The 12,102-nt window shown below is 39.9% G+C and overlaps 1 protein-coding gene across 5 annotated transcripts in view; it reads right to left on the bottom strand.

Moving 5' to 3' along the window:
- The window catches only part of IMPG2 (interphotoreceptor matrix proteoglycan 2), an 80,060-nt gene that overhangs the window by 53,629 nt on the left and 14,329 nt on the right, over positions 1–12,102 (bottom strand). For 4 of the 5 annotated variants that reach the window (XM_014528300.1, XM_014528304.1, XM_014528301.1 and 1 more), the window contains exons 3-5: positions 9,650–9,816; positions 6,750–6,781; positions 6,620–6,643 (exon numbers count right to left, since the gene is read on the bottom strand). In XM_014528300.1, the coding sequence (XP_014383786.1) occupies positions 6,620–6,643; positions 6,750–6,781; positions 9,650–9,816 (223 nt within the window). The remainder of the gene's footprint in view (positions 1–6,619; positions 6,644–6,749; positions 6,782–9,649; positions 9,817–12,102) is intronic. The other variant, XM_014528302.1, reaches the window with a different exon arrangement.

The raw sequence follows: 12,102 nt of genomic DNA, 5'->3' as shown, positions 1-12,102 counted from the left end.
ATAGTTGCTTAGAGTTGCAGCTGAGAGGCCGGCAAGTGAGGCGGGGAACGTTGGAGTCTGCAGCAAGCAAGCCTCGTGCTCGCTTCAGTGCCTGGCTGCCGGCCGCCATCTTGGCTGACAGTTAATTTGCATATACTCACTGATTAGCCAATGAAAAGGGTAGCGGTCGTACGCTAATTACCATGTTTCTCTTTTATTAGTGTAGATAGGATTTTTTTATTTCTGTCTCCAATCCCTTAATCTTCTAGGATGGCATTGTCTAATATGGTAGTTACTGGACATATGTGGCAATTTAAATTAACTAAAACTGAATAAAGTTTAAAATTCAGTTCCTCATTCACACTAATCACATTTCAAGTGCTCAATAGTCCCATGTGGTTAATGGCTTCACATTGGACAGCACAGTAAAGAGCATTTCCATCACCACAGGGAAAGAACTGCCTTAAGGATCTAAACTCCTTGAGATCAAGGACTTTACCTGCCATGTTCTTGCTGTATCTCCAGCCTAAATAGTATCTGCTATTTAGTAGACATTAAATAGATTTTTTAATATATTTTTATTGATTTCAGAGAGGAAAGGAGAGGGAGAGAGAGATAGAAATATCAAAGATGTGCCGGAACCGGTTTGGCTCAGTGGATAGAGCGTCGGCCTGCAGACTGAAAGGTCCCAGGTTCGATTCCGGTCGAGGGCATGTACCTGGGTTGCGGGCACATCCCCAGTGGGAGATGTGCAGGAGGCAGCTGATCGATGTTTCTCTCTCATTGATGTTTCTAACTCTCTATCTCTCTCCCTTCCTCTCTGTAAAAAATCAATAAAATATATTTAAAAAAAAAAGAAATATCAAAGATGAGAGAGAATCATTGATTGGCTGCCTCCTGCAAGCCCCACACTGGGGACCAAGCCCGCAACCCAGACATGTGCCCCAACCGGGAATCGAACCATGACCTTCTGGTTCATAGGTCAATGCTCAACCATTGAGCCACACCAGCTGGGCTTAAATAGATCTTTTTGAATGAATAAATAAATACTATTGGCAAAACAGTGTAGGAGGCATGTGTCATATAGTTGTTAACAAAACACCCATGGTCTATGAAAGTTACAGTCTTCTAGAAAATAGATACCAAATAAATGATTATAAATACAATTAGTACAGACTGAAAAGTACTAGCTTCTAAGGGGAACATACAAGCACAACTTTCATCTCATTTGAGAGATCGTAGAAATCATAAAATCACTTTCTATAAAGAGTCGAGCTTGGAGAAATGGCTGCTGTAGGCCACACTGCTAGTAGGCTTTAGGTCTCCTAGCTGTCCTTCAACATGCAACTGAAAGCAGAGATCCCCACTCTGAAGGAAAGAAAATAGGTTTCTGCGAGTCCAAATTTATATACTCAAAAAATATAAAAATTAAATTACAGTAATTTGGGGAAGTTTTAGAACTTTAAAGTTTGTGTGCATGTCCTAAGGGAATGGGCTATTTCATTACCCTTTTCAAAGGAGCTGGATGGTGAGAACACCAATTTTCAATTCATAGCAATTGAAAACTCTATTCAACTTTACACAAGTCAGCCTCCTCAGGCGATTCAATCACAGTCAAAAATGTTCCCCTCACAGACTTGCCAATATGCCATGAGTCCCATCTTTAGAACAACTCCTTTGTATTGCCCTGCTGCTCCAAATTAGCTTATTGGGGGGAGGGGACTCAAAGCCACCAGATAAACATGGCACACATCTTCAGGCACCAATTTTACTTGATGCATAGGCAGTTGGAGAGCTAAGTAACAACTGATAAATAATTTAAAATATTTTAGTATTTTTTAAATGTGGCTATAGTATGGATTATATAAAGTTTAAATAAATATTAAGATAAAACATGATCATTCAAAGGCATTTCATGCCTGGAACTGGAGTGGGGAGTCAACAAAGGCTATAATCCCTAAACCTTCAGGCTTTAGTAGAAAATTTGAGAAACACAGATTAAAACAAAGCAAAACAACAACAACAACAAAAAGCATGATTCTTCTGGCTTTTAAAAATACTATCTAAAAAGATAATATTTTGAACTATTACACCCAACCTATCACTATTGGTTATTCATATGCATTTGTAGGACAATGCTTACTAAGTGAGCTGTCATCTAGAAGGATCTAAAGCAGTGGTTCTCAACCTTCTGGCCCTTTAAATACAGTTCCTCATGTTGTGACCCAACCATAAAATTATTTTCATTGCTACTTCATAACTGTAATGTTGCTACTGTTATGAATCGTAATGTAAATATCTGATATGCAGGATGGTCTTAGGCGACCCCTGTGAAAGGGTCGTTCGACCGCCAAAGGGGTCGCGACCCACAGGTTGAGAACCGCTGATCTAAAGGAATATGACATCTGGATAAGTCATTATGATGTGTGATGAGCTGAGGAAGCATCAAGAAGCTTCTTTCCTTTTTTCTTTCTTTTTATTGATTTCAGAGAGAAGATGGGAGAGGGAGAGAGAGAGAGAAACATCAATGATGAAAATCATCAGCCTCTTGCATGCCCCCTACTTGGGATCGAGCCCACAACCCAAGCATGTGCCCAGACTGAGTACTCCTGGTTCATAGGTTGACGCTCAACCACTGAGCCACACTAGTGGGCAAAAGGCTTTTTGCACCCATGTTGATGTGGTTCAGTTGTTTGGGTGTCATCCTGTGTATTGAAAGGTTGCCGGTTTGATTCCCAGTCAGGGTACATGCCGGGTTGTGGAATCAATCCCCAGTAGGGGACGTGCAATAGGCAGCCAATTGATGTTTCACTCTAACATTGATGTTTTTCTCTCCCTTTTCTTTCCTCTCTCTCTAAAAATCAATAAAAAAAAATTTTAAAGAGTCTTCTTGGGTTACAGGAAGTAGAGCTAAAAAAAATGAGATTCAGATGCATTTGAAACAAACATTAACATAATTAGTTATGAATAGGGTCTATCAATTGTCCACAAGGCAGAACCCATCCTATGCCCTCACTTGATACATGAAAAAATGAGGCCCACATGGGTAAAGCCATTTTCCCAGGGTCACCAAATAATGCAATATAACCCAAAGCCACACCTGAACTTTCTAACTGTATCCAGTTCCCTTTTCAATAATAATAACAGCAAGAATGATTACAACTAAATTTCCTAAGCCCTCATTACAGGTCAAGCACTGTGCTAAGTAGTTTATCTTCGTTAACTCGCAACAATCTTAAGAGGAAGATATTAGTATCCCCATTTATACAGATGAGGAAACTAATGCTAGAAGTGGTTAAGAATTTGCTCAGGTGACAAAGCTGGCCAGGGGAAGAGCTGTAATGTAAAACAGACCCATTTGATTCCAGAAACCTCACTCTTACCCACCTTAATTCCTTACAACACGGCCTTCACGTGGCCCATATTCTCTAGAAGGGCAACCAACATGGTTTCACCTTATCCTAACGTCAGTGGCCTACCTAAACTAAACAGCCTTAAATAAATAAATAAATAAATAATAACAAAAATAGATAAGCTAAACAACCCAAAAGTCAAAGAGTATACGGCCCCAGAAAAAGGAAGGGAAACCCAGTGAGAGCTGGAGAGCCATAAGCCACCAGGTATAAAGAGCAAAGAGGTCAAAGTAAGGCAAAGCAACCAAAGCACAACACAGTAATTAGAACAGGAAGTTGGGATGACAACAGAGAAACCAGACCTCACCTGGAGTTGGTCAAATTGTCCCCCACATCAAAATCAAATTTATGCTAATTCTCTATGTAAGCAATCAGATGGAGAAGTGTGCTTACTTCAGAAAAACTACTGAATTCAAAATAACATTGCTTTAATGATGGTAAGTAGACAACTCTCCATAATTGAAATTATCTGCCTAACACTCCAACACTTAATCCCTCCTCCTCCCCTCCCTGTTTTCAAAAGACAGTAAAGAACACTTAACAACAAGAACCCTTTCACACAGTCTCATTAGGTAGGCCTCCTGAAGGGATCTGCTGAGGTGTCACTCACAACAGAACTAGAACACAGAGTCATGTTGAGTTTGGAGACAGAAATGCTTCTTCATTTCCAAGCCAAACCACAAATTTGAAGTTGTTCAGCTAAGACCTTTAGTTTAATACCAACAGCAAACAACCCCCTGTGGTCTCATTTCCTCAGCTCATCCAGCACATCATTTATTCCTCGCTGCTGCTGCCTAATCATGTCAGTGGAATTCAGATGGGATTATGTCAGAAAATATCACAGCCACATGGAACAGAAGTGTAAAAATGTAGTGAAACAAGCCAAGCATAATCTCCTGTCTAGATGCCTACTCCCCTTGACAGTTTTCTATACTTTGCTTTGTTCTTAAATCCGTTCATTGTAATCAGCATGTGACAACAGAACTCAAGGCACTGAGCCAGAAATCCTGGGTGCTGGTCCCAGATGTATAATTAACTTTGTGTATGACTTGGAAAAATACCTCAGTTGCTCTGAGACTCATCTCCAAAACAGAAACACCTCCCTGCCCTACCTATTTCACATAGGTATTGATGAAAACTAAATAAAATATTATGTGCAGAGCATTACAAAAAGTACTAAGTGCTAAACCGATATAGGAGAAAACAGGGGTTACTGAAGCAGTGACATGTGTCATCCCACACAGAATAAAACATTTGCTTTTAAAAAATGTTTATTTGCCTTTGTGATCTATAATAGGCATTCTCAACTACAAATGTAAGTAATTGAGATACTCCCCCCACACACACCCCCAACAACAACAAAAAATCCCAAAGAACAGTCCTTACACTGAGAGGTCTGATAATGAACTTGGGTGATTGGGTAGAAATTCAGTAATTCATTTAACAACTATTTAATGAGCACATGTCCTAAACTGAGCTTTATACTGGTTATTGAGGATATGGTAAGACCCCATAGCAGGGTTAAGCAGCGACTGGAGCCACGTGGAGCTGCCTTCAAGATGTCTAGTTGAAAGACCTTGTATGCAAATATGCATAACCCATGGACACAGACAATAGGGCGGTGAAGGCCTGGGGGAAGGGAGCAGGCTGGAGGGGGTCAAAGGGGGGAAAAGTGGACATATGAAATACTTTCAATAATAGAGATTTATTTTTTTTAAAAGATGTCTGGTTGTAACGGAGACAAGAGCTGGAGGGAAGGCCATTTGTAAAATAGGTCACGTGGCAGAGACTTGAGCATGTTTAAATACTAATGGGGACGAGTTAATAATGGGAAAGTTGAAGACTCGGGAGAAAGAGAGAAACAATGACAGGCAGAGATTTCTAAGAGGTAAGATGGATGTGAAGTCCTGAATATGGTGGGAAATACTTTCTTTTCTTTTTTTTTTTTTTTTTTGCTTTTTTAAAGATACTTGGCAGATGACAGTAGGGAAAGCTTAAAACAACACATTGCAGCCCAGCCAGTATGGCTCAGTGGTTGAGGGTCGACCTCTGAACCAGGAGGTTATGGTTCGATTCTGATCATAGGGGAGTGCAAGATCGATGATTCTCTCTCATCATTGATGTTTCTATCTCTCCTTCTCCCTTCCTCTCTGAAATCAATAAAAATATACATGAAAACCTCAATACTTCTTTGGGTTAAGAGCCATATTCAGTCAGTATTTAAGTACTTCTTAGCCATATAAGATCTATAAAATATGCTATCATTTTTATCAGGTACCACCATGAAGATTACTGGCACTGGCAGGACTCACCAGACTATTCAGCCCACTGCCTGTGTGTAGCAATGGCAATCACAAGAAGCTCTGAGCTCTGCCTTTTGGCCATGAAGAGTCCACACTCAGGAAACCACATGGTCCACATCTGAGTAGGGGCTCAGTCTCAGGCCCCAGCATAGACTCAGTGATAACATTAGCTGTACAAATAAGTGGGACCACAAAGAGTCCCACTTCCCTCCTCTTTACTCATGTTTGATTTGAAACGTATGTGTACCACACTACCACTCACACGTACACCCCAGCTGTGCTTTCGCCAGGACTCTGCTGTCAAGACTGGATCTCTGGACACTGACTCACTGACGTGGTTTTTCCAATGCCCTTCCCTTTCATTTGAGGCAAACTTCTGGACTCTGACCTGGATTGTATGCCCTAGCGGTGCTTCGCTAAATACTCACCCATATGCTGGCATAATCTAGATATTCTGAGTATGGAGAGAAGTGGAAATCTTTAGCCCCGGTAGGCTCAAAATCTCTCACTTTCCATGACCTATTTTTCCTGCTACTGCTCAGGAGCCAGAAATGACCTTAACCCTAAACCTAACGACCAATGAAGCCAAGATTCATAACACTAGAGGAGTCATCAAGGTTGTGCTATTCCGATACTTCAAAATCATTATTATCATTCCCCAGTAAAGTGATCCACACCACCACCCATCCTTTAATAAACTATCCTCCACTAAGGTGCACCATTTCAGGGCAATCTTATCATTAGCCTGAAAGGCTCAACAACAGTAGGTCATTCCATATTTCATTTCCAGAAATCTATTTTTTCACCCAAGAGACACAACAAGTCTGCCTCCTGGTAAGGTCAGACAGCAAACAAGAGCAGTGGCTGTGGTGGTGGTCTGGGAAGGGGAGTGGCCTCCAATGAGGAAAAGCATTTGGGACTTACCCACAGGCCTGGTCATCGCAGGAACTGGCAAGAAAATAGAGAGTGGCCATTAAATTTGGGGTGAGTCTTGGAGTAAGTATGATACACCTCTGTTGCCAAACATGAACTTAGGGGGAAAAAAGACACTTACCGGCTAACAGTTTCCTTTGTGTATGCCAGTTTCTAAGAAAAACAAAGATGAAAAAGAAAAGCCCAAGTAAGTTAATGACAGTTAATAAGCTGTAAACAAAACCTTTGGCATAGAGAGCCTAATGCCTTAACATTATAGAATCTATGTTATTATTCTCATTGATTAGACAAATAGGTGAAGCAAGGTACTACTGATGCCAAGTTTGTTTGTGGCTGAGAACGCCCCTACGTGCAGTCTCTGTTTATGTGCCCAAAAGTTCCTGTGCTCTCCATTCGTGGACAGAAATGAACAGGCTTTACCTGCTTCTCATTCCCAAACCGTCTATAAATCAGAGATTGGTGGAGTTTTACCTTAACCTTTCATGGACTTAGAATCAAAGAATTTTGTGATCTAACATATGTATAGTAACTCTCATCCTAGAACAATATGAACATGTAGATAAAATAACTGGTAAATCTGCTTCTCCAGAATTCAAACAAAAAGACAAATTCTATCGATTATAGAATTATGTCTCTGTCGCATTCCAAAGCAAATTGTCTCCAAACTTCCTCTAAGTTAGTGGTTTTCTTTTGAGACCAATATGATAAAAAGAACACCAGTAACTGGAGGTCAGAAAACCTAGTTTCAAGTCCCACAGAGGCAAATCTGGTGTTAGACCTCAATTCCCTCATCTGCAAAATGAGGAGACTATTACTCTAACTCTTATAAATTGCTCACTGCTCTTCTTACTCTACAGATTCTCCTAGAATAATCTCAGCCACTCTCATGGTTTTAATTACCACCTCAAAGCTGGTGATTCCTTCAGCTATATTTATAACCCTGACCACTCTCCCTATCTTCATACCTACATATCAAGTAATTCATATTTCACAGATGGCTCAGATCAACACATTTGAGAGTGTACTCATTCTCCCTCCACCCACCATCTACAAAGTTGCTTCCCTGCCTGAGTTCTCGTTCAATCACCCAAGCTAGAAACTGGGAGGCTTCTTGGACCACTGCTTCATCCTCTCCCTTTCTCACCAACCCATGACTTTAATCCAAACAAAACTAGACATGACTAATCTTGTTTCCCACATGTCTCTCGTGCTTCCTTTATCTCAAGGTCGAGTTAGGACCCACGTTCCCTCGGGCCTGGAGCACTGAAGCAGCATCCAACCTCTATTCCATCCTATAGTATATAGAAACTATAACGGCCTTTTTTAAAATGGAAAACTGTCAAATCAGCCTCTGTGACTCACCTACTTAAAACCCTTCAATGGTTTCCTATTCTCTAGAGAATTAAATACAAACTTGTAAGTTATCCATTTTTCCAGTCTGATCTCCTGTCACTTCTGATATATTGGGCCAAGTCCTTCTCTACAAACACTTGGCCCATGTTGTCCTCTCTGCCTAGATTGTCCATTCCAAACTCCTTCTCATTTAGCTGATTTGTACTTGTTATTTAAGATGCCACCTAGGGAACACATTTTCCCCCTTGGTCTGCATGTTCTACTAAATAATTATTGAAAGTATATTTCCCATGTCTTTAAAACTAAACTTACAAAAATTTCCACTTATAAGAGACACTTTCTGATTGTGGATCCTGAAAAACAAGATAGCAACTAAAAAGGGCTCCTGGTGGCTAATTGGACTCAAATTTTAAAATATGTACTAGTATAGAGAGAGAGCCCAGCAGCCATTTCTACACAGGGCCTCTCATGCAAACTGCACTTCAGACAGAAGCCTGCACTGAACTGCCTGCCTTCACTGTGTTTCTGCCATCTGAGCCAGGAGTTCCTGAAATCCTATTTCAACCAGTAGGACTGAAGCTTTCCCCATCCAATCAGAGCTCTGCAGCTATATTCCTCCCCTCCCCCCCCCCATCAGCTTCTTTGCCAACCAATTAGGACAGTGCCTTTTGGGCCAATCAAACTGCAAGGATTTGCATGAGGACAGACCAATCAGGGACCAAGGACCAGTGGTGGGGACTTCTGTCTAAGTAAGTCAGCTCCCCTCTGGCTCTGGGAGCACACTTTTCCTTTCCACTGAAGAGTGCATTTCCCAGGCTGAGCTGAAACACTGAAGATCTCTTGCTGGAGCAGACTGGGGAGGAGCAGAGCAGAGCTGTCTCATCAGAGAGGGGTCTGACCGCAGGGCCACCTGGCACCCAAGCAGTCTCACAGCCATGCTGTTTTCACAGCCTTGCTCTATCACAGTTGAGCTGTTTTACACTGAATAAAGTTTCCTTCTTCACTGCACCCCTAATTTTGGATTCCTATTGGCATTGAATTGGCACCAAGGTAACATCACAAGAGGCTGTTGTTATGGTAATAACTCTACATCACAAATAGTTGCTGCTCTATCAGTTGATCCTTATCAGGAACACAATGAGATGGACAATGCTGATATGCGTGTGTGCGTGCGTGTGTGTGTGTGTGTGTGTGTGTGTGTGTGTGTGTTTTCTTGAACAGCCATTCCATATTAGCCACTGAAATGTGTAAAACTGGTAACGACTGAAAGGAGGGCCCAATGGTTTAAGGAAAAGAACATGGATTTCAGAAGAGAACTGGGTCTGGATTTCAGCTCCAGCCCATCTGGCTTTGTGATATAGACTAAGGAATTTAATAACTCTCAGAGATTTATTTTCTTAGCCTAAATCTTTGCTGAGTACTATTTTAAATATTTACATTTATAAACAATGCTGAGACTTTTACTGAATTAACAATGTTTATTATAATGGCCAGAGCTAGAGCTACGAAGACTAGGCCATGCCCCATGGCAGCTCACTAAAATAGCCTAATGCAACAAATCAGAGTGGATGCAGGGATTTGCCACCTGTTCTCTTTTTCTTTAGGCCCTAGCTATATATCTAACCCCTACAATAGTCCAGCAATTCCTTCCCTTTTTACTATACTTACCTTCATAATTAAGCTTCTATGTTCCACAGACTGACTAAAATTTGTGCCCATTTCAAATATAGTTGTGATTTCATCCTCACATAAATTCATCCAGTAACGATATTCCTCACTCCCAGGAAGTCGATCCCAAAAAGTCCTAAAGGCTTCCCAGACAGCTTCTTGACACACTGAAAAACAGATGTACAGGTGTTTTAACAAAAAGTTGATGCACTTTGGGGGTCTCACAATGATCATGGGCCTGTTTGTTCAGATTCCTGAGACACTTGCCCACAGTGTCCTTTTTGGAAGGACATGGGAATGATTCCCAGTCAACGCCCTCCTGTTTCTGCATGTCCTGCTTTAACTTTTCAGCTCTGAAGAGAATTTTCATTCCCCATACTTTTCCCTTGCAAGGGGATTGGTTCACCTCCAAATATGCAGGGTGTGTGTTTTTCCATCTCTTAAAAAAGTCCATGTTTTTGTTTTACAAAAGTGGAGCTGATATGGAGCATACCTCAATAAGTAAATGGACAAACAAATTGTGGTACATCCATATGATGAAATGTTATTCAGCAATAAGAAGAAATGAGCTTTCAAGCCATGAAAAGACATGGATAAGACTTAACTACTTATTGCTAAGTGAAAGAAGCCAATCTGAATGTATGATTTCAACTATATGACATTCTGGAAAAGGCCGAACTATGGAAATTGTAAATAGATTAGCAGTTGCCAAGGCTTAGGATTAAGGAAAGATGACTAGATAGAGCACAGAGGGATTTTTAGGGCAGTAAAACTATTTTGTATAATGATGTAATAGTGAATACATATCATTAGACATATGTCAAAACCCACATAATGTACAGCACAAAGAGTGAACCCTAATGTAATACACACTTTAGTTAAGAATAATGTGTCAACATGGAAGCTACGTAGCACATAATAGTGAATACATATCATTAGACATATGTCAAAACCAACATAATGTACAGCACAAAGAGTGAACCCTAATGTAAATTACACACTTTAGTTAAGAATAATGTGTTAACATGGAAGCTACGTAGCATGTTATTAAACATGAATGGGTTACCAAATAGACTAAGGAAGAAATAAAAAACATCCTGGAAACAAATAAAAATAAACACACAAAAACCCAAAATCTATGGGACACAGAGAAATCAGTCCTGAGAGAGTAGTTCATAGCATTACAGGCCTACCTCAAAAACAAAAAAAACTTTGAATAAGCTATCTAACCCTACAACTTAAAGAATTAGAAAGAAAACAACAAGAAAAGTCCAAAGTAGAAGGAAGGAAATAATAAATATCAGAGCTGAAATAAATGACAGAGACTAAAAATAATAATAATAATAAGATCAATAAAACCTCCAAGACCTGGTTCTTTGAAAAGATAAACAATATTTATGAACCTCTAGCCAGACTCATCAACAAATTTTGAAAAGATAAACAAGATTGATGAACCTCTAGCCAAACTCATCAACAAAAAAGAGAGAGTCCCAAATAAAAAAAATCAGAAATGAAAGAGGTGAAGTCACAACTGACCCCACAGAAATACAAAGAATCGTGTAAAAAAAATACTATGAATGACTATATTTCAATAAACTATACAACCTGGATGTATTCTTAAAACATGCAATCTTCCAAAACTAAATCAGGAAGATTCAGAAAACTGAATAGGCTGGTAACTACAAAAGCCCTGGTCTGAATGGCTTCACAGGGTAGTTTTTCCAAACATTCAAAGGAAAACTAACACCCATCCCCCTCAAACTATTCCAAAAAATGAAAAAGGATGAAACACTTCTAAGTTCTTTTTATGAGGCCAATATTACCCTAATTCCAAAATCAGATAAAGACATTACAAAGAAAGAGAATTACAGGCCAATATCCCTGATGAACAGAGATGCTAAAATCCTCAACAAAATATTTGCAAATCACATCCAGCAATATATTAAAGAGATCATACACCATGACCAAGTGGGATTATTCCAGGAAAGCAAGGCTGGTACAATATTCACAAATCAATAAATGTGATACATCATATAAACAGATTGCAAGACAAAAATCAGAAGATCATATTAATTGATGCAGAAAAGGCATTAGACAAAATCCAACACACTTTTTTGATAAAAACTCTCAGTAAAGTGGGAATGGAGGGATCATACCTCAACATAATAAAGGCCATATCTGACAAGTCTACAGCCAACATCATACTCCATGGGCAAAAACTAAATCCATTTCCCCTAAGAACATGAACAAGACAGGGATGTTTGCTTTCACCACTCTTATTCAACATACTACTGGAAGTCCTAGCCATAGCAATCAGACAAGAAAACATAAAAGACATCCAAATTTGAAAGGAGGAAGTAAAACTGTCATTATTTGCAGATGACATGATAGTGTACATAGAAAACTGCCAGGGCTGACTGGAAGACCGTGAGTGACGAATGAATGATTATTTT

Source organism: Myotis brandtii, unplaced genomic scaffold (assembly GCF_000412655.1).
Source record: "Myotis brandtii unplaced genomic scaffold, ASM41265v1 scaffold63, whole genome shotgun sequence".
Classification (NCBI taxonomy): Eukaryota; Metazoa; Chordata; class Mammalia; order Chiroptera; family Vespertilionidae; genus Myotis; species Myotis brandtii.
Note: the sequence above shows the minus strand (reverse complement) of the source record. Positions and strands in the feature narration are given on the sequence as shown.